The sequence below is a fragment of the Seriola lalandi genome, unplaced genomic scaffold, assembly GCF_002814215.2.
Source record: "Seriola lalandi dorsalis isolate HSWRI2012SDOR001 ecotype SW California unplaced genomic scaffold, Sedor1 jcf7180002054901, whole genome shotgun sequence".
Classification (NCBI taxonomy): Eukaryota; Metazoa; Chordata; class Actinopteri; order Carangiformes; family Carangidae; genus Seriola; species Seriola lalandi.
This window is the reverse complement of record NW_019525453.1, coordinates 3,158,470-3,182,165: the sequence shown is the minus strand read 5'-3', so window position 1 is coordinate 3,182,165 and position 23,696 is coordinate 3,158,470. Positions and strand designations below refer to the sequence as shown.

At 41.2% G+C, this 23,696-nt stretch overlaps 1 protein-coding gene across 2 annotated transcripts in view; it reads right to left on the bottom strand.

Annotated features, from left to right (window-relative positions):
• The window catches only part of klhl29 (kelch-like family member 29), a 202,479-nt gene that overhangs the window by 34,403 nt on the left and 144,380 nt on the right, over positions 1 to 23,696 (bottom strand). For both annotated transcript variants that reach the window (XM_023430264.2, XM_023430263.2), the window contains exons 10-12: positions 17,602 to 17,800; positions 2,651 to 2,833; positions 186 to 366 (exon numbers count right to left, since the gene is read on the bottom strand). In XM_023430264.2, the coding sequence (XP_023286032.1) occupies positions 186 to 366; positions 2,651 to 2,833; positions 17,602 to 17,800 (563 nt within the window). The remainder of the gene's footprint in view (positions 1 to 185; positions 367 to 2,650; positions 2,834 to 17,601; positions 17,801 to 23,696) is intronic.

Here is a 23,696-nt window from a genome sequence, read left to right as displayed (position 1 = left end):
ATTTATTTGCTCAAACTGGATTGCTCAGCATCCACCTACTTTTGTACAATCATCCACATGTGTGAGCAGAGATGGCTGTCAAATTGGGGTTAGAGCTGTGAGGGACTGTGCAGTCACCAGCTGGGAGCTGCTGGAGGTATTTGTTGTTTGTAGACAAGCTGCTGTTGAGTTGGCGTGACTCTTACCTCTCCACATGGTCCAGGTTCCCTGATACACCCAGTCCTCCAATGTTGTAGAGTTTGCCATCGTACACCAGGCTGTTGTGTCTGCAGCGAGCCACAGTCATCCGGGACACCAGATTCCAGTTGTCCAGCAGGGACATGTAGCACCATACATCAGCCACCATCACACCTGACTCTGTACCACCTAAAATGTAAAGAATAAAGGTTATTAAAGTGGATGTATCAAGTGATTACAAGGATATCTCCACCACAGGAACTCCCCCAGGAAACCAAGAACCTTTTTGGAAACACAGGAACTTTACCTGCATTTCAACCTGACGAATAAGAACAAAACTGACTTCCTGTGTGACAGTCCCAGGTAAAAGTCCCTGCTCCAGGGTTCAGGATGCTGAGGTTGATTCAACGTGTGTGTGTGTTTTTTTTTTTTTTAATCACAAAATAACTACTGGGTGACTCTAATATCAGTATCAGGACAAGGTATGGGCATTTGTTGCAATGTTATGTTACGTAATGTTATGTTAATATTGTTAAAAACAAATATTGTCAGCTTTTCCATAACTAGTAATTTCATCACATTTTCTTTCTCTAAAGAAGAAATAAATAACTAAAACAGAAGGGAACTGAGCAGAGACTCAGAGTTTTCAGTCTCCTTCTCCACCTCTTTGTTCATTCATTACATCTGATCAAACATACAGTAAGTGTCATGTTACATTAAATACAAATTGACAGGATGACTGTTTCCTCATCTGTGAAAATTGCGTTTCAAATGCCACTGTCATTTTTCAGTCCATCACTGGTTCTTCAGATGTTGTAGAATGCAAACAAGAGTGCAAAATGAACTTTTAGCTCCTAGCTGATTGCTGTGGCTCTTAATACGTGGAATTATTAGGTCAAAAACAGCTATATGATTTAAATATGGTACATTATGTATTGTATACATGTAAAACCTTGGCATCAAATGGTACGATAAAATTCTATTCAGTATTGAAATCTTCAGTCCTAAATATGTGAATATGCGTGCGTTTTTTAAAATTTTTTTCTTAGAAAAAACGACAGACTTGGAAAAATTAAACTGACTGAAAGTAGTTTTCTGCTATGTTTACTAGTCAACCAACAAAACTGTACTTGTCTCAGCTCTCTTCAAAGCATCCCTGTTAGCTGTGTAGTCTGACATGTAACACCGGCCCTGACTCAGTGACCCTGCTCCGAGTTTGAGGACGGTTACAGACTGGAGCCCATTGATTGGCTAGCTAGAACACCTCTGATTTCCCCGCTGGCTGTCTGACTCCCAGCGGACACATGCAGACCTGTTCCAATGCCCAAACACAAATTTACATTTATATGAAAAGGGGGAGAGGAAAGGTACACGCAGGACAAATCCTGTTGCATTTCCACGGTGCAATGTCAAGGTCTGAGTACCATGCAGGATTCTCGCACAAATGGACCATGGAGGGAGAAATTCAGTCTACCTCTGGAGTAGCAACTTAAAGGTGTCTCATGGAGGGAGTCACAGAGTGCACAGTGTGCCACTATGGAACAAAATAAACTGCAGAACACTGCAGCAACTGTAATGTCAGACAGGGAAAAAAACTCAAGTTCAAAAAAATGCTCCACTGAAGGTAAATAGAAGAGACATTCTATTCAAAAAGGACTCTTATGAAAAGAAAGACAAAGTTGTCTGCAGTGTTGGGCAGAGAAAAACTTTCAAATCAACAGATGAGTAAGCTCTAAGGGCAGCCAGCCTTTCAATACTCCGGTACTGTTTTTCAAAGGTCACAGGAGGTGGGTGATGGCCTCACTTTACTGAATCATATCCATAACAGATTGAAAATGTCCTCAATAAGAAATTGTGAATGAAAGTTTGGAAATCTTGGCTTCATTATGATGAAATTGTCTTTACCAAAAGAGGTCAGAGACAAGAGATTCAAGGATTTGCTTTTATAGATGTAAGACTATCATGTATTTTTACCTTTTACATCACTACAGATGAACAAACAAACCACTCAATGTATGATGGCAAAATAATTTCACCTCAAGGTCCATTTAGCACTTTGGCTGAGGCAACTTTGTTTTGTCAACTTCTATTTTTAAGATCAACTTAACTCAAGGTAGAATTTTAGTTCTTATAGGCTAGTTGCTGTGTGATGGCACCATAACAAGATATTTTAGTGTTACTGAAGTGTCCCTTGTAGCCTATTAGTGCTTTATTTTATTGAGTGTGACTAAATGACTTAAAAAAAGATCCAACTCCCTATTTACAGTATTCATTTGAACCGACTTTGTGGTGATGTACTTAATTTGTTATTTTTCTTACAAAATGAATATGAAATGTTCCTGGATGCTGGGATAACCTTTCACTACTGTGGTGTGACAAAGTGATGGCATCTACTGTCCTCCTGTTCTGTGCCACTAAATGACTGCGAAAGGAAAGCTACAATTGTGCTGCTGGAGTGGGCGATTTAACTCACCTGACAGGTAGATGTTGTCGCCCGCTGAGATGACACTGAAGAACTCGCGGTCGTAGAAGGGCAGGCTGGCCAGCGGGTACCACTTACTGTTCTGGGGGTTAAAACAGGTGACTGCTGTCAGGGAACGCTGGTTCATCCCGATCGCCTGGCGTCCTCCCACCAAAACTATCACCTCGGCTACACCTAGAGCACAAAGAAGAACGAAAGGAGGGTAAAGGAAGAAAAGGAAGGGGAAAAGATAGGAGAAAGCAGGCGGTCAGGGTCTCCAACAGTAAATAAGGGACAAGATTGAATCAAAGCCTCATTGAGATGCTTTAGTGCTGCTATAAGTAACAGGCATAATGATTTCTGGCATCTTGCATGATGTTAAAGTATTTATATATATGGCAGCATTGAAAAGAAAACACCTTTTGAACTCTTTCATTTTCAGACAAGAACCTTGACAAGCTGCGTGAGAACCAGCTAACGCACAATCAGCTTTAGACTGTGTGTTTATAATAGACTTGAGTGTTTATGAAAGACTTATTATAGCACATTATAAGTCTGCTATTATGAATTCAGCAGACCTTGGCTGTCCCTGAGTCAATAAGCTTGTCGGGAAATGCAAAACAAAATGCAAAATAGAAAAGTTTCCTCTTGGTCACAGGAAACTACTAAGATAAATGGGAAAGTATAACTCAATTACCAAGACTGATGCGGCTGCCATTCTTTTGGTTGCTGCCCAGCTCTCTTGTTCTACGTTCCTACACACAAGCACTTACCTACATTTCACTGTCCACACACTCACACTCACAGTGAAACATACACTGTTTGGACAGGGTATAAGAGAATCACAAAATCAATATGTAAGAATCAATTTGTGTACATTTGTATGTGGAGATGTGTCTCATTGCACACACATGTGCGGAGGACCTTGTGTGATTAAAAAGATACTCCAAACACATTAAGCACTCCTCACCCGATCTCTGCCTTCACGCACGCACGCACGCACGCACGCACGCACGCACGCAGGTACACACACACACACACACACACACACACACACACACACACACACACACACACACACACACACAGCTTCTGGATAAAGACACCAGTGATCCAAAACACACAAACAGATGGGCAGGCTGCCACATGCGTGTCTCAGGTCCTCTCAGCCTTCAGCAGCAGGCTCCAGTGAACAGACAAGATGACGAGACACCACACAGAAATGAGCTGTGTGTTTGTAAGCAGCAGGCAGGCGGGCAGAGTAGCCGGGTAGAGAGAGGAGCGTGATAGTGAGAGATAGAGAGAGAGAGGAGACAAAGAAGCGGGGGGGGGGGGAAAGCTAATTTTCATACACTCCAAACTGAGACTAACCACTGGCTCATCTACTTGGATCGATACCTTTCCACACATACACTCTCCTGACAGGCACATCTATAGGTGGCTGTCTTTTCCTTCTGCCTCTTTCTGTTAAAAAAAACTATACCCTTATGTTTTTTTTTTCTTAAGCCTCTATGTTTCTTTCAAAGCTGGTAAAACAGAGCTTTTCCCCAGGAAGAAGAAAAAGGGTAAACGAGGAGAAAGATACAAAAACTACAATGGGCTTTGCTGAGGCTGAGCAAACAGACAGAGCAGTAAGCACTGCCTCAGACATATCGTGGACATACAGCTTAGACTTAGTGGACAGCTTAAAGCGGGCTGGCTCTTTTCCTCGGTTAGATTTTAAGAATGTGTTCCTCAGCGTAGGACGGAAAAGAAAGTAATGGCTCAAGGAGAAATTGTGACAGTGTCACTGCGAAGAAGGTCTGGTACAGGAGCTAAAAAAAGGACAATCTTGACAAAATACGGAAGGCGTAGGAGTTGCTGCCCTTTCTGGCAGTGCGTGAAAGATGTGCGAACTTGGAGCGCTGCTAAAAAAGATTTGAGTTGAACTCGTTGCCATCATGGGCCAGTTTTCACAGCTTCATGGCATCACGCCCCAGACTCCGAGCCTCAAACGGCCCTCAAGACCTCCAACAGACCTTGGATATGCAGCTAATAAATGGGAGTGTAGTTTTATAGGACAGTCACAGCTACAGCGGCTGCTCTTTGAAAAAAAAAATTAAGTGAAAACGGGCTCTTTGTCTTCCCTCTCATGAGCCTCCAACCATACCTACACACACACACACACACACACACATACACACACACTAATTATATTGACTTTGTTCCACTATTGTTCTTTCTCATGATTAGTTGGAGCTATTGCTGTACGTGTTTGTACTCTATTTCTCTTTATCACACACTATTTTTCAACTTTATTGGTTTTTAAAAGTTTGACTGTTTTCTCTGTCTTTATAGGATTACATTTTCATCTCTTTTCATCTCCTTCTCTTTCATCCTATTAGCTTCAGTTTCAGTTTGTTGATATTGACTGCTTCAATTAACTTGGCAAAGTTTCTGTGTCTGAGCCAATTTGGGATTTTCTTCTTCCTGCTTGCACGTCAATCAGTATTGTGCTGTTTAACGTTCGGTTTAAAATCTGTAGAGGTTCATATTGTTCAAGAAGAAATATTACATTCAATCCCACCTTAAAACATTGTGAAGAGGTACAAATACTAAATTTCCAGATTTTTTTTTTAACCACTTTTGTCCAATAATGTAAAGAGGACATGATTTTGAAAAGACAGACCGAAAAAGAACAGTTTCTTTTGTTGTTTTTCCCACACACACTTTCTCCTCCAGTAAACCATCGTGAACCCCCACAGAGTCTAATTAGGCCAACCTAAGCAATTCAACTTGCTGCTGCAACGTGCCAGATTCAAAGCATGCAGGTCTTTATTATCACCTAGTGCACATGTGCAGGGTTGCTCTCAGTGCTTTCCACTTGGCCAAACACGTCAGGGAGAGTCCACATCTGGGTGCTGAGGCTGCTGCGCAGCTCTGACCCCTGAAGCCCTGAACACATTCACAAGCTAACACAACCCAACACCGGCCTGTCAGAACGCAACAAAACAAGAGAGCGGCACCGCTGACGGGGAGTCACGGCATCGGATCAGATGGTTGCGTGGGTGTGTGTGTGTGTGACTTTTCTCAGACAACAAAGCCTCACAGGGACGGCTGTCAGTCAGTTGCAGGTTTGATGGGAGCTGGGTAGAGGGGATGAAGGGATGGAGGATCGAAGGATGGAGACGAGCGGTTGGGGATGAAGGGTTTACCAAATCTTGACAGCTCGTTTCTTTTTTCCCTGACAGAGTTTATACCCGTGACAGTTTGGGGAGAAAATGTCTCCTTCTCCGGATTGTTACTGACCTTTTGTTTTATTTCCGCTAAATTTTTAACCTGTCAATATTAAGGAAAAATCAGCTTAGCACATAACCACATACATAAATCCTTAGGTTGATGCAAACTAGTACAACCACAGTCTTCTACACCTTTGGCTATCGCGCAACTGTGCTACCATTGTTTATTTGACTTTGATAGAAGGAGTATATTTATTTCTTTTTAATACTTTGTAAACACATTTGCAACTAAAATGCAATAAAAACTAAGTCAAAGCATTAACTGTCTCCCATTTGAAACAAAATCAAGCTAGCAGTGACGCAAGCTAGCAAAGTCATGGCCCTGAAACAAAGCTGTGTTTTTGAAATTCAAGTGAAATCTGATTAGTTTCTGATCAGTTTATGATGTAGTTGTACCATTTAACCTGCATTAACAACACTGTTTATCTATTTTTAAGTTGATATAGCTATACTCTTAGCAAACAGTTTTTTAGCCTACTTACACATTCAGCAAAGACAGAGCAGCATTAGCATTCATTTGTAGTTGTGTTTGTGTCCACCTGATGAATTTAAATCCAATATTCACTTATTAACTCTCCTTTGTCTCTGTCTGGACTCCACCAACAAAATATTTATCCCTTAGCAACTAAGACTCGTTCACTATGTTCACCAGCTAGTAGCTTTGTCTGTCTACTGTTTGGTACTAGGAAGATAGGGTCCAGTTGGTTTGTCTATTTGATTCATTAGCAAGTTAATACAAAAATATTTATTATAGCTGTTTGATTAATTGAAATGGTCAATTGGAGCAACAACCAACTCTTCATTTAAACAGGAGAACAGTATGGCAGCATACGTACAATGTCAACATCTGGATAGAACCCAGTATTAAATCCCTCAGAAGGAGGTTTCAGTCATCACAAGCTGTGAATTGTGTGGCAAAAAGTATGTGCTCTGAGCAATGGACAGGCTTGTGTAAGAGCTGAATCTCAAATTGAAGATGATGCCCACCCACTGAGCATAACATGCACGCACACATGCACGCTCACGCACACAAACACAAACACACTCTCTGAACCCAACTCGACTTCAACTAAATGAAACCTATCTGTGACAGGAGCACGCCGCCCCTTGTTTTCCCCCATGCTGGAGCAAGCTGGATCCTCACTGTGGACATACACGCACAGATATACACACACCGACACACAAAATTACACACAGATGTACAGCACTCCCGAAGAAGAGAGGTTGATGGAAAGATGAGGACAGAAAGGAAAGATTCTGTCGTCTCTTCTTCCCTGCTGCCACATTGGGCCTTATCTCAACTTGTTATGTGTCTCCTTGCTCTCTGCCCCATGCTGTGACCCTGCTTTCCTTATTCCTCTTCTTTTTTACCCTGCGGCTAACACCTCCCTCTTTCTCGCTCTCTCTCTCTTTGCTGACCCAACGGGAGACTTTGCTCTATCTCTCTCACTCTTCTTTTTCCTCAAGTCTTTCGCTCTCAAATCCTAAGAATCTTTGCTCTTTTTCCAATACACTCTCTATATAATCTTTCTTCGCTGCTTCCTGTTCTTTCACCTCACACACCTTTTAACCTAGTGTTTGACCCATTGTGACCTTACTTTAACCAGCTATTTTTGATCACAGTCAAAGGGACACTGTGAGTTTGGCTTGGGTAAAGTTGTACCAATATAAACACCTTAACAGAGCAGTGTTAAAGCTGAGAGATCAATGCCTTGTTCATGCACATGTGAGTCAAGAATCATTCTCCCAGATTTTCTGAATCTCAGATTTTTTTGATTGAAACTGGTTTGTTGCATCCAGTCTAGTATTGTTCATCTTTCATTTCAGTTCATTTTTGACCTTGCAAACGGCATTTGACAAAACAATATCACCTCAAAGTCTATTCACTTGCTGTTCTGGAGCTTTCAATCATATCGCAAGATCTCCAACAATGGTTTGTAAGGTCAAGAATGTTAAACCAACATGGAGGAGATGGCTACTGAGAGCTTACAAAACAAACATTTGAAAGGGGATCTACTATTTCCATGACAACTGGTCAAACTTCATGTATAGTTGAAAATAATGTGATGTGATTGAGAGCTCCAGCACAGCTACTGAATGGACCTTGAGCTGAAATTGTTTTGTAAAATACCAGCAAACATCAACCTGACGCTCACTGCACTTAAGAGAATAAGAGCAACATAAACACTACAAAGAAGATGCTACAATTTTGGTAGGTATACACATGAGAAGGTGACAGTAATATCTTTTATAAAGCTACATATATGGTTACATAGTGCTTAAGATAGTCTATAGTTGAGCCCTGGATTCTAAGTTCAGTGTTTTCAGTTCAGTACAGAACTTATAGAAGCACTGTTCATAAGGTTAATTGCTCAGCAACCACCTATCTGCAACAGGGTTACTGTATCATGACTGCTGCTACAGCTTTCAGTGTGTTACACTGAGCTTTTAACCACTACGCAACATACTGTATATCAGAGTTGACTAGACTTTCCAATTTTAGTCATGGGTGAGAGGAGTTTCAGCGCTAAAAGCTACAGATTTGGTCAGTGACCCTGGTCATTCAGAACGATAATAAACAAATCTTTACTCCTCTAGCTGAACTAACTTCTACTGTAAAGTTTCCTGAATTCTCCAAAATTATTAGCGCTATCTTAAGTTGCAGTTCATTTTTCCAAAACTGGTATAGACACCAATTGGGGAACTCAAATTTTCTCAGAGATTTTAAATCCTTCTCCAGTTTATTGCTGTATTATTACAAGTACAGATTCAAACAGAGAAATCTGCAAGGGCTTTAACTCAATGGTGTACTATATGAAAAGTACATCACTCAAATAATTGTTCAGATAGTTAGCTTCTGAGGGTTTGAGCTTGTCTATTCATTAGTCCTTTTTTTATTATTATCCTGAAGGCATTCAACACATAAATCACAGGAATCCACAGATGACAATTAAAAACAATAATCCAGTCTAGTCTGATGAGAAAAAAATGTGTGTGTTAATAAACACAGACACACGCATCACATGTATAAATATGCAGTGGGCTGTCCGGGACCACATTGAAAATCTAATATTTTCACATAAACATTCTGAAACATTCTAAAAACACAAGATGTTATGTCATATAAAGTGAAGAAGATACACTGAAGATTTTTCTCCATTTCTAGGTCAGCAATGAAATTTCCTTTAGTTGTTCCCCATTGAAACATACTTTCACATGACCCTCAGCTAAGTGAAAGTGTCAGAAGTCATCTTGTTATTCTAAGCAAAGAGAGAGAGAGAGAGAGAGAGAGAGAGTTTCTCAGCATCAAATCATGACTGGAGTAAAGGTTTCTAAGAGGGCAGTGCATGGACCTCTAAAACACTTTACAGCAACTGGATCAGTTGCATCAAAAGCACGACCAGGCGAACCAAAAGTGACCACACATCAGAAGATCAATACATCAAGCGTAGTTCCCTGAGAGATAGAAATGCAAAAGCAACTTCATCACAGACACAGGATTTGCTAAATAAAGAATGCAAGACTCCAATCAGCAAAAGTCCTGTCAAAAGAAGGCTGTCTTGTAGCAGTCTCAGAGGATGAGTAGCAGTTTCTAAACCACTTCTCAGGAGGGGAAACAAGGCCAAACGCTTGGGGTGGGCTAATAAATACCAGCATTTCACAGTGGATGACAAGAAGAAAGTCCTATTTACTAATGAATCCAAGTTTGAGATGTGTGTCAGTCACAGAAGGATGTATGCAAGGAGATGAACAGGAGAGAGAAAGAAATCACAGTGTATCAAACAACACTGAAACATGGTGGAGGGAATATTCAGGTCTGGTGTTTTGCCGACTACTCTGGCGTTGGACACCTGCATTGAACTGACTACACCCTGACGAAGGAGAAGTACCACAGACAAGTTGTACCCTCTGGTTTGCATCTTTGTGGAGGAAGATTCATACTGTAGCAGGATAATGCCCCCAGACATGATTCAAAACTCTGCAAGAACTACTTGAAGGCCAAAGAAGACCAAGGAGTCCAGACTATCATGGACTTTCCTCCACAGTCACATGCCAGCTCAAGTAAATGCTGTTATTTAAGCAAAAGGAAGGGAAACCAAATAATAAGATATTCTGAAATCAAATTGTCAAACTGATATCATCTGTAATGAAAAAAAGGATTATAGCCAAAACAAAGGCAAAATAAAAGTATCTTGAATAGTGATCTCAGACTTTTGGACGCCACTGTATAGCAGTAAATACACTCCTATAGCGCATAAATAGGGCTTTTACTTACTGAGTATCACAGCCACAGTGACACTGGCAGTCTGTCTCTCAGAGCTCAGAGCCATTTATATCTCACTGCTGGTCCATTACCATTTCCTCTTATCTCAGCTGCTTCTCTCTATTCTCTCTCTTTTGCTTTTTTTCCTCCCTTTTCTAATCCCATGATTTCTCTCCCAGGGTGTTAATTTGCTGTGGTGAGGATCAGGGGCCAAAGGCTCCCAAATAATGTCAGGGACATCACAGGGACGGTGCAATGAACATTATTTGGAGAGTGTGTGTGTGTGTGTATGTGTGCATTTTGTTCATGCAGTGTTTTGGTGTGTTGTTTGTCTGTTGTGCTAAAATGTCTGCTCCTGTGATTGTCTGTTGTACTTGAAGACAAACATTTTATGTGGCCTCATGTGTACTCAAACCATATTTAAAAGGTCTGTTCACTCAAATGATTGAGTCTTGCATTTAGTGGTATCTACCCATGCAAAGTTTTGAGACATTTGTTTCTGAGATTTTCACCTCCACCCCAAAACAATAAAGGTGATTAAATTGGGTTTTTATGGTCCTCATAGCACTGACGAATTAAATCTAAAAAACTCAACAGTGTCTCTCCAGAAACAGTTTCCCCCATACTCGGGATAATTCTCTTACCGCACTGTGAACAGTTTTTGGTGGAACAACTTTCTACTGAAGAAACAGAGTAACTGGGACACTGTCACTGGAAAGAGATGTTCCTGTTGAATTTTTTAAATGTAATGTTCAATGCTGTGAGCAGCGCACACTGAATCCCCCCCCTCTATGTCTTGTATTGGGACAATGACACAAATCTAAGGGACAGCTATCTCAGAATCTCGAAGGAAAAAACAAACAAAACAAAACTACAGTGTCTACACAACCATAGTAGTGAGGAGATGATTTCTCTTTAAACTTTGCAGCACTCGAATCTCATACATTATGATTTGATGGACTCGGGCCCACATACACACACAGTCTGAACAACCAAATCTGCGCCATCAGCAAATGCAATGATAAAGCTCTAACCAGGTTCAGTCGGTCTGTTGAATATTGGATGAGAAAGAAGCAGCTTTCCAGCCTTGCAGCAGGTACAGCGGGTCAAAGTGCCAGATGTGGTATGAGCGATGCTGAGGCTGATCCATGTTCCTGTAAATGCTGCTCGCTTTGGGCCTGAACATGCGCTGCAGCTCCAGGAACAAAATGAGTCGAGTTTTCTGGCAGCAGCCAAAGCAATCGTTCACCTGTTTCACCCTCCCTTTCTCCCTCCTCCTCGGTAGCTCAGCCTGACAGTAGTCACTAGTCAAAAGGTCAAGCGGATGGAACCTTAATTTTGGCTGCAGCCCTTGCAGACATTCAGATCAAAGGTTATCTAATCTGGATTTACTGCCTCCATGTTGCATTTATTAGACGAGATAGATGTGTTTGCTCGAGATTTCACTGATAAGCCACAGGAATATCAGAAACTCATACTCCAATTCTCCAGTGAATTGCTGCATCCAGCCCCCTCTCCTGTTTGCTCGCTCCGTTTCTTTCTCCCTCTCTCCCTCAAATACAATCTCAGACTCCAGAAATAAGATCGGAAGAGGATCTGCTGAAGGGCACTCTTCACATAGAGCGATTAAGACATTTCTGGCACATTCTTCTGCATCCTGCTTTTCCAGTTTGAGAGGTGAAACAGAGTAATCTCACGCTGCATTGGCTCTAAAAGACAAACCAGGCTGAATAATTACACAGAGCAGGACAATAATCAACAAAGTCCTGACATAACAAAGGCAAAGCTTATAATTGTCTCTCCAAACTGCTGACAGCTTCCCTCGTCGAATCGCCTTGCTTAATGGTTAGCGTTGAGACTGTGCAGCCAGAGAGACAGATGACAAATAAATTCAATTATTGCATGAAAAAGAGCCACTGTCAGTGCTGTCGAGTAACAGTTGAGGAAACGCTGAGGCGATCAGCAAAACAGTGTTAATCGGACCTGAGCCAAAAGCAGTAGGTGGCAGACTTGAGAGGAAAGTCATCTGATGATCTTTTACGCTCTTCTTACAAGGTGTGAATCTTGTTCTCCTTTCTTTGCAGTGGTGGTGCGCTACAACCACTCTCCAAGGATGGCTGCTGGCCGGCGGAGGTGTGAATGAGTAGATGAATGTCGCGCCTACAGGCTTTCGGACCTCACAGAACAGCCTGGTTTTATTATCCAAACTGTGGATGCAAGCCAAGCTATTGTGCAGGCTGATTTAATGAAATCCAGCCATTTTAGACCACCACACAACCAGCACAGTGTTTTATTTGGCCTGCCGTATGCTGCAGGAATGTAAAATGGTCAATAATGTTTGATATCAACATTTCCAGTAATTTAGGGAGCAGCGTTAATCCTGCTGAAACACATGCCAAGGTTCTGATCTCAGTTTTGGAAAAAAAAAAGAATCTTGTTCGAGGGAGCTTTAAACTGAGTAATCTATAACTACAAACACCAACGCGTGCATGAGGAATGATTACATTAGATAGCGATAAAACACAAAATCTAAATCTTACTTCAGTTGCCCTTGATGTTGCTGCTGTGCATTTGCTACTGTAGTTGTTAACTTTTCCACTTGATTACAGATGATAAAGTGGACAGAGAGAAAGACGGACTAAGAAAGAGTGAGGCAGCTACTGCTGGAGGTTTCCCTCCCACAGTGTATGTACTTAAAGGTTTAACAATTGTGTTTATGTGTTTGTGTATGTATCTGTGTGTGTGTGTGTGTGTGTGTGTGTGTGTGTGTGTGTGTGTGTGTGTGTGTGTGTGTGTGTGTGAGCGAGACAGAGAAACAGTGTGAGCCGAGCTGGACCCCTGTGTCTCCTAGTCATTACAGCTCATTTGTCTGAGTGCTATTCCACTTGGCTGGGTTGAGTTAACAGTTTGCCCCGGCGCTCTCCACCCTCCTCTGAGCCGAGTACAGCGACACATGTGGAGAGAAGGAAATGGGAACATAATATATGGCTTTGTCTGGGCGGGTGCACATACACACACACATCATGTACACCAAAGAAAACTTTGCTCCTTAATAAAGACACAAGCACACATAAGGATGTTAAAATCATCTTATGATATAAGACAAAAAAGGTTTGTGAGTCAACTCTCAGCACCAGCGGCTGTTTAATCCTCCTGATCCCCTGCAAAGTCTAATGACAGCTAATCAGATGCACATCCACACTCTAATTAACCAATTAGCAGCTAATGGATACACATACACCATGCAAAACACTGTGGATTCAGTATGAGACATTCATAGTTTTCACTTTACCCAAGACTCTTTTCTGGCCAAATGAGAAAGACAGGAGGCTTTAACAAAAGACAATCAGCTACATCCCCCGTGTTGTTGCAGCACAAAAACTGAGGCACTGTATAGTAACAAAGCCGAAGATGAAAATAAGAAGGCTTAACATTCAAATTAGTGCACACATTATGTTAATAAATACATACAATAATGCCATCTGTGCACACACACATTCACACAAAAACCCAAGCATAGCAACCGTTCTACATATTTAAAATTGTGTCTATATTTGAAGATCACAGACAGACAATTTCTATGCTGAATATCTTTTTGCCCCCTTAATTAGCATCTAATAAAATTAATGGGCAGAGCATCCACTCAATGAAATGTTCCAAAATGCAAAATAGATGTAAAATGAGACACAGGACTGTCTCATTTTCAGTGAGGCGGCCCAAAAATAAACTTCATGTCATGGTGGTTATTCAGATTTTTATGACTCTTGCCTAGTTGTAATTCTGAGAGATAATTTGTCCAAATGTTGTCATAGATACAGTGGGATCCAAAAGTCTGAGACCACTTTCCCATTCACATGAATATATCTTCTTTTTTTTTAACTAGTTCCATTAACTGCATAGGAGCACACAAACTGAAATAATATGGTGACACACCAGGACCTCAGAGTGATTGATATATATATTAACCATCAATAAAACCTGGGCAACTAAGTAAAGAGAGAAATTACAACAATGCAGCACAGCAGGGTTATATATAAAGAAAAACCTGGGTAAACAAGACAATTATCTGGTATGTGGAAACCATCTGGCTGCTTCTATTCAGCTCCAGTAGAAATAACTTCTTTAGAGCTCTTAGCTAATGGAGCAACAACTGAGTAAATTTAGGTCTTATTGTTAAACACAAACAATTTGATGCCATTCCATTTTATGAACACGTTGTATGAGTATATATTCATAGGCCATTAATATTCATATTAATGGTTTTCTTACCCTTGACATGATATATGAGATGAATATGGAAAACAATATGGAACTGGTAAATAAAGTATTTAAGAGATTTTGCAAGCACTTTTTATCCTACTATCAAAAATTCACTAGGTTTTGACCCTTATAATATAATATTTAAAGCTTCTTTCTATATTAAAATGGATAAAATGACTACATGTAATGTGAAATGTGTCACTTGTAATGAAGAACCCATGGAGATTGATCACCAGCTCTACACTTCCCCTCAGCTCTGAGCCTTTTAGCGTCTTTTTAACTAACTAGTGTGGTTTTACGTCTCATAACTTTGCTGTTTTAAATTCACTCTCACTGTGGAACATTTAGAAGCTAAAACCCCAGATATTTCCCTCAGGAGCTGGTGAAGATAAAATGCTAAAAGGAGCGGGAATATTGTACGTAAATTAGTCAGTTGGATCATGACTCTAATTAAAGCTAATGTTACTCTGCTGGATGTGTAAATCAGCCACTGTTAGCCAAGATATTTTCTATAACTTTGTTATATATTATTATATAATTATAATATTATATTGTTAAATATATATATATGTTGGATGTTAACTAAAAGGAACTTGTGATGCACAAATGGCAAAAATATCTGAGGTAATGCAGCAAGTTTACTTTTGAAAGTTAAATGCCCCACACAGTTTGAGCACAACTCTTTAAAGGACTAGTTTGACAATTTGGGAAATTCATATATTTTCTCTCTGGGTTACAGGTAGATGGGGATATTGAACTCTGTTCGATATAAATAATATATATTTAATAATCAAATTTAAGATCCAAATAAAAAGTGTAAAAATTTTAATCAGCTGATATATATCACTATTATTTTTCGACTCTCAAAAATTGATAGCTCAATAGTCTAGTATTGCTTGGTCTTTATAAATGAAGGGTAAGGGAACCTCTAACTTTTATCATTGGACTGACAGATTTAGGTCTAAAGTGAGAGGATGTTAATTAAAAATCTGCAAAGAGTAAACAAAATTTCAAGACTAAATTCATTGCAATTCAAGTCAAATTTATCACTGGTAAGAAGACTGAATGTTTGAGGCGCTCAGAGGTGTCCACACATACACACACTGTATGAGCACTAACACACTCACTATAATACACCCACATACGCACGCGACTCACAAGTTCACAGATTGACTGTGCTCAGCAAGAAGCGCTTCACGGATGGCAGTTTTCCTTTCTTTTTCCGCCTGACAGACTTATCAACCGAGCTCAGGTGGTGCCCCATCTGCTTACGCACATTTAAAATACACACACAAAACACACACACCCACACACTCACTTACTGCTTACACAAGTAGACACATGCTCAAGGAATAAACTCAATCAAATGTCTGCCCTTCAAATTTCATTTCTGATCCCCCTGGGTCCTTCTCTCCCTCCCTCTCTCTGACCACATCCCGACCTCTCCTCCTGTTCTCCCTCGACTTTCTTGTCCTCTGTGTGGCAACCATACTCTCCAACAACCTCAAGCTCTCCTTCCAGTCTTTATTTAATCTTTCTCACTGTCCTGCATGTCCACGTGCTAGGCCCCACATCTACCCTGCAATCCCAGTGATCATGCACCCTGCTGTGCAGAGCCCACCCTGTCCAATGCAGCAGATGGCTGAGCAACACATGCGTGCACACAAACAATCACGACCACCAACACACACACACACACACATGCTCAGGCATAAAAGACACACTCAGGCCTCGGAGAATACACCAACTACACAAAATGTCAAGCTACGTTCGTATTTATCTGCACACCAAATATAGTACATCAGAACACAGTTCTTCACACTTTACATTGCGAAGCGGACACACAGACACACTCAGCTCAGTTAGTCAGTCATAATAAGGACTTCAGCTTCAGAGGAGTTCAAAACTTGATCTGGAAAACTTACATATATTTCTCTTTCACCAAGCCATCGGGGTATAATGCATCATAAATGTATTCATCCCGCCAGCATTTATGCATTTATATAATTCTGTTGTACAGAGCCACAAGCTGCTGTGAATCAATACACACTTCGGCCTTGCATAATGGGGCTGCAGGATGCATAAGATATGCACATACCAAACACTATAAAATGGGCCTTGACAGAAAACGCTTCAAGAAACTGCTGAGAACAAAGAGAAAGTGCTGGAGGATCGAGCATGAGGAATGGGAGGATGCTGTGTACATATAATGCCACAAACGTCTATTCTCAAGAGGCAAATGATTCTTTATAAAGCCTCCTGCGACTGCATTACAGGCAATTAAAGATGCAAAAATATTAACCTAACGCAATTCCCCCTCTGTTTGTTTACTTGCAAATAAACACACTGGCTGGACAACAGCGCTGGCTGGTAAACTGACCTCTCCATAAAGTGCCATTTGTTAGGCAATTATCTTTATTCTACCAAGCAGAAAATAACTTGTGCTGAATGGTAAGGTGTGCTGGTGCGAAGCTCGTAATACCATGCAGACACTATAATTAGCCAGCTCTTTACAGGGGGAAAGAGTAGGGTCCTGGCCGACCTGAGGGAAAAATCTAACGGCCAAAAGCAATTTGCAGGCGCCTACCAATTTCCATGAATAATTCTTTGATTTTAACGATGTAAACAAAAATGGTCTTCAATGGCTTGGATATCGGCAGCGGTCGGACAGGGAATGGTTGGCTGGGTGCTTAGAAAGTGAGGATGGACTGTACGTAGCTGGTGTTAAAAAGTAGATGTTAATGTCGTGGTGTTGGCTGTAAAAGAGCTTGCATTCAGTAGCCCAACAAAACCAACTTTTCACTGTAACCTGAATCAGTAGTCATTTGTTTGATTGTGGAAAGAACACGTCTTTTTCGAAATATTATGCGTTACTCTTGTGTACTTTTAAGTATAAGTATCTAAGTGTGAAAAGAATATGGAGCTCTAAAACACTGCTTTTCAGATGTGGGCTAAAATGAATACAATACAATGGCAAGCCACCTCTGTGTCACCTTGTTGCAGCAGTGGATGTTTGTCATTGGTGCATGGATGCCGGCAGTGTGTTCTGGGTCAATTACACCGGTAGGAAGCAGATCATGTCCCCAGCACCTTGTTCTAATGTCAGTCAGGACAAAGAGGATGCAGTTTATGTCTGCTTATCCGCGTGAGTGTGTGTTTACCAGCAGAAAGTCTTGGCCGGGTCCTGGGTGTCTGCATCTCTTGCCGCGCGTGCGGCAGCATGTGGTAACGCTTGGCTTCGTTGACCAGATCACGACACGCCTCCGACGATTTGATCAGCTCCTCGTTATCCACCACGTTCAGTAGGTAGGACGGGTGGATGAAGGGAAGACGCACCACTGCCAACAGTTCTGACAAATGCTGAGGAGACAGACGCAGAGGAGGAAAAGAAGCAAAGAATGATTGGATGTTGAAGGAAGCAATCAGCGAATGTTGCTTAAATATCAGAGGCAAAAATAAAGCAAACACTAATAAAACAGTGTTTGCAGACATCTAAACTAATTTAGATTGAGTGAAATTTTCAGGGATGATCAAAAAGATTTTACATGAACAACATTAAACAAGTAGCAGATAAAAACAAACTGAATCATAGGCAGTGAACACGGAGTTGTAACATCTTTCTCAAAGAACAGCTGGATTAACTCCCAACCTCATTATACATGTTTTTTTCTGTACAAATAACCATGTTTTATATCTTAAAAGAAGACAGGAAAGGCAACTCGTGTATTATCTCAAATCATATTTGATAAAAGCATGGGCTGTTAGGGTGAGGAAACCTATTTGTAGAAAGACCATTAGATCAGTTACTGTCTGTGTCAGGCCCTCAAAGCTTCAGCTCAACACCCTGCATGTGTCAATTTTCTATTTCTATACTTGTGCAGGACAAAATGCCCTGGCAAGGGTAGAAAAGTGAGAAAATATCCTTCATGCACCATGACAGGCGTAGTCACTCGTTCATTTCAAAAACAAGAAAAAACAACTCTCAAGACTTCTAATTCTGTCATTAAGAGTTATTCATCACTGACTAACATTTGGCAAAACTTTTCAGCAAGATCCGCTCACCATCCCAATTTTGGATGTGCATTTGGTTACGCTGCAAGAGCTGAAATGAGGCAGCAGGGGGTATCTTACCACTTCCACCTTCTGCTTGAGATTTTTTTTCTGACAACTAATGTTCTTCTGCAGCTAAATTAAGACCCAGCTCTGGTTAATAACCCATTCAAGCCAAGATGCTACAGCGCCACCAGTTAAACTTTTGAATTGAATAAAATGATTTAAAAAAAATAAACACTAATTTCAAATAATTGTGGCTTGAGATTTTTTTTTTTTTTTTTAAGGGGCCCCTTTTTTAACGCTGCGGAGCTTGTGCATGAGGATTTGTCTTTGAACCGAAATGATGAAAACCTTCAACCACAGCAACACAAATATTTGTGCTTGTGTGAGTGTTCTTCCGATCACTGGGTGTGCATTTACCATTTACATGTGCTTACACTGTATAGGTGTTCAGATGCAGAGGCAGGACAGACTGTTACCATGGCAACCTTGTCTATAGCTCTTGCTGCTCTGTGTGTGTGTGTGTGTGTGTGATTTTTTTTTCCCAGTGAGTGTGTATAAGTGTATGTGTGCTGGTCTGTAGCCCCCATGGGAGTTTCATCTATGTCGACAGTAAAAGCTGTAAACAAGCATGGACAGAGCGACAGAGAGCTGGGCGGAGATTGACCCTGTTGACCCTTCGGCTCAGAGCGACGTGACTGAGCCACACAGGGAGAGCGACAAAACAACAGACTCAGAAAAACACCATTCAGGGGAGAACAAATAATAAGCTGACACTCTGCCTAAGCATCTCCCTCTCCCACCTGAGGCCTTTTTACTCTGGCATGTGTCCCATTTGTTCTCTACCGATGTCCTGGGCGCATTGGACCAAAAAGGAGGAAATAAGACAGCCAAAGATAACAGGAGAGGGACTAAGAGGATGAGAGGAGGGACTGGCTTGGGCAGGAAGGGACAGAACAGCAAAGAGGATGGGACAAAGGAGAAGAAAAAGAGTAGCAGGACAATGAAATGAAAAAGACAAGATAAGCGAACTCAAGTCAACTGAAGAGAAGATGGGATAGAGGATGTCACTGTTCTACGCCAGTCAGAGAAATCTGCTGATGACATTTCCTCTCTGTGAGGGAGCTCGGAGAGAGACGCCGTCCTGCTGATGGGACTGTCTGCTTCCCTCCTCCATGAACGCGCACAGCTTACCCAACAGTTTATCAAACAAACAGCTCAATACCCACATAAACACTGAACTGAGGTGCTGGGAGTGACTGCCAAACACAGCAAGAAGGTAGTCAAAAGCAAGCTACTTAGCATACAGGGATATTCTTAAGGGAAGAATCACTAGCTCGGGAGAAGCTCCTACTTCCAATTAAAGTGCCCCCATAGTGGGAGACTTGCCCCAGTAATTACAGAGTCATGTCACACTCAAATGGAGGTGACTTAAGCTTCAGGCTTACTGCTCTGCTTTTATATTACAAGATACTTTTTTCCAGGTCTACTGCAACCTCGCCTACTTGGGTCTTATGACATGTTATATTATATTATTATTATTATAATGCCAGTAATCGGATGTGGACAAATTTCAAAAAGTAAATCTCTTTGAGACAAACATCCTTCAAATTCACACAAATGCAGGAAGAAAAAAACCTTCATTTTGTTGTATTTAAACTTGATTTTGGCTCATGAGGTCATGCATGTGCATCTGCAGGTCGTCTGAAATAGGTCTACAACTGACCGCTCTGACCCTCAGAGCTAAATTAAAGCTGAATATGGGGCAGTTTCAGCCAGGTGGTGCCCTTAGTGGCATGGCAGAAATAAATGTGCTCAAACGGTCTTGCACTGCATGGTCAAATCTTGCTCCTATTTTGAACTGCAGGTGGACGAGCGAGAAAGCAAGAAAAGAAAGAAAGAAATTATGTCTTTGGTCCTCTTGGGTGTGGAGTTTGCATGTTGCATGGGTTTCATGTGGATTTCATCCAAATATTCTGCTTCTCCTCTTCAGTCAAAAAACATGCTGCTAAGGTGGGCTGGAGACTCTAAATTACCCGAATCTGTGTGTATAACTGCATTACACTCACAACCTATCCCAAGACTTTCCTTGCCTTCCGTGGACTGCATCCTGGGATACATATCAGTGACCTTGAATAGGAATAAGCAAGCATAGAAATCGGTCATTGAGGTGCTCTTCAAGAAACGGACTGCTTTCAGAATTTGTAAAGAAGATGAACACTGAGCACAACCAGTCAGCAGGCTGAGAGTTCAAGGCATGATGGACAGACTAATCTGTGTTAGAGCTCCGCGCCCATGTGTTCTCATTAGCAGTATTGTCTGGGCAAACTGGGAAAACCACATCCACATCAGTGCTCAGTTACACACACACTTCCATGCCAAGTTAAGTTCCCTTTACCTTAGGAAGATGAAGTAAAGAAAAACAAAAGCATTCTACTGTACCATCTGCAAATCTTAACTACACACAAACCCACATCTGTTGTAGCCTCTCTTCCCTTGCCAAACATCTTTAAAATGGCAGTAAAACTACCTCAAACAGAGAGCATCTGGTCTGCAGAAAGGTAAGGACTGTTACCTCATAAATATCCAGCCAAAAGACACCCACACTTATATGCACAAATATCTGCACATGTGAGAGACAGAAAGACACAGACGCATACACTGCAGCAGCAACGTCTGTAGCGTCATTGTGTTTCATTATAACCATGTACCGTTTGTGGTCATAGTTGTCGTTAATCTGGTTGGTGTGTTCAGTCCGAAGGCAGATTTGACTGTAAATCTTGTTGAAGAGATTAAGAAAATGTAAAGTTACTGAGGCTGACCTCTGATTAAATAAACAACCGTGGATTCAATTGTGGGGTGTGTGTGTGTGTGTGTGTGTGTGTGTGTGTGTGTGTGTGTGTGGGTGTGTGCGTGTGTGCGGATGGATGTTTGGTGGAGAGTGGTGGGATAATGCCTGGCTGTTTTCCTCCCTCATCTCTCACCGTCTGCCCCTCTATTTCTGGAAAAAAAAACAAGTTACTCTTCCTCTCTACTTCTAACTAACTCACTATCTCTCCCACTTCTTTTTCCACTTTCTGTCTCTCTCTCCACCTCCATTCCCGCTCCTCGCTCTTCCTCCCACACACGCATATATCGGCATGGAAATGAGGGAGAGTTGCACACTAGCTGCTAATATTCAAATCCAAAGTGTCAGATCCCATGAAAAAATGGAGTCCTGCTTCGTGCCAGCCATTGAGACTCCTCAAGCAGGAATTATTGCAAATACTGTTTACTTAAGGTTCTTGTTTATCTGTTGAAAGAAAGTGTTTTTAAGACAAGAACGTTTTGTTGTTACCTTGATACCGCCAGGGAGTAATGCCTTCCTTATTTTTTTATTTAAGTTAGAGGATTTTATGAGCTACATTGTGTTCTCTTGTATTTTTTAGTAGTGTAGAAATGCAATCTGCTCTGTCATACCTTGTGGTCATTGACTCACTCACCGACATTAAATGGACGGTTAGGGCTGCCATCAGTGGTGGCAGCACCTTATCTAATCACATGCTTTTATGCAAATCTAGATCAAATGTAGTTCAGTTACCCAGTGTCCAGTTAACCAGCAGTCATATGTCTTACACAACAGTACGGGTACACTGTGGGACTGGATAGTTTCAAGCCTCTGGTTTTTAATCGCTGCCTTTAATTACTGTTGTTTTCTCTTAAATCGCTTGCCATTAAGTAAATGCACTCAAATCATTAATTTGGGGGAGGATCAAATCCATATTTGCTTTTAACTGCTTTTAAATGCCAATGTGTACCTGGGCATATGCTACAAATCTGTTTATGGATTATAGGTATGAAAAGGCCATGGCCCCATTTTTTATGTAGCCTAACAGAGCTTGTTAGCCACGCTAGCAGGACAGCTCTGGGGTTGATGTTCATGTGGTCAGTCAACTACTTTGGTCCAAATATTTCAACTATTGGATGAATTCTCATGAAGTTTTGCACAAATTGCACAATGTCTCTACATGACGAATCCTACTGACTTTGACGATCAGCTGACTTTTTACCTAGCAGCGTTGTCAGGTCAAATTTCCACTTTGTATACATGCTCAACTAAGATTAACTAAGTTCGTGGTTCTGTATGAGGCTATAACTGATAAACATTAGCGTGTTAACATTGTCGCTGCTAGCATGTAGATTCCTCACAGAAAGTGCAGCAGGTATCTGATGTTTCGAAAGGGCAAAGTGACAAGTAGGTCATATGGTTTTGAGTTGAACTGTAATTTAGAGAGGTATGTCCTTGAAAAATTAGTAACACAGCTGTACTAGATAATAATTTGCTCAGTTACCATTGTTGAAATATTACATTAATAATGTACCGGCAGCTTTATATGATTTCTAAGCCCTTCCATTACCTCTGTCTTCCTTTTCCTATCAAAACCCAAACTGCCAAAATTCTCTCAGGCATTATGTTTATGGATGAAATCTCTTCTTTTGGTGGCAGATACACTCATGGGATTACAATAATATTGCCAACATGCACCTTGCAGGTGAACTGAGGCTTAGTTCTTCAGTAAGGGAAAATTAAATGACTATATTCTTGTGCTTTATGCATATCTGGATAAGTCAAGATTTCTTACATGTCTGAAATTGAGTTCATGGCAGATTTTTCTGTATTTCAAAGGCTAATCTGAAAGGCAATAGAGTTGATATTTTAAGAGACTGAAACCTTCCTCAGGTGTTAAGTCTGGTAAATATTGAAAGACGCAAAGGCATGAAGGCTTTTACCGTCCTCTCTGGAAGCATGGGGAGTGAAGAGTGCATGCTCTGGATGCATGCCGTGTGAATTGTGTGTTAAAAGGGTTTGATTGTTATTTTGCCTATATGTGTGCATGCATGTGATAAAACTCACACAACGCTCAAGCCAGTGAGTGACGTGCCTGCACTCTGCAGATGTGTGCAGACAGCATACTGTATATCTGACTCCATTTCTCTCCATCTTCAACAAGCTCTCAAGCAGCCACTCTCTCATGCACAGGCACGCATGGTGAATGCGAGCGCTGTCCCTCCAGACGAATGGTGTGACCTGTCATTTTCATCTTCTCGCCCACTCATCCAGGCAATTCATGTAAATCTTTTTAACATCTGATGGATTTGAGTCATAACAGCTACTGTGCCAGTTGAGAGATACAGCGCCTACTGTGCATTTAAAAAAAATATG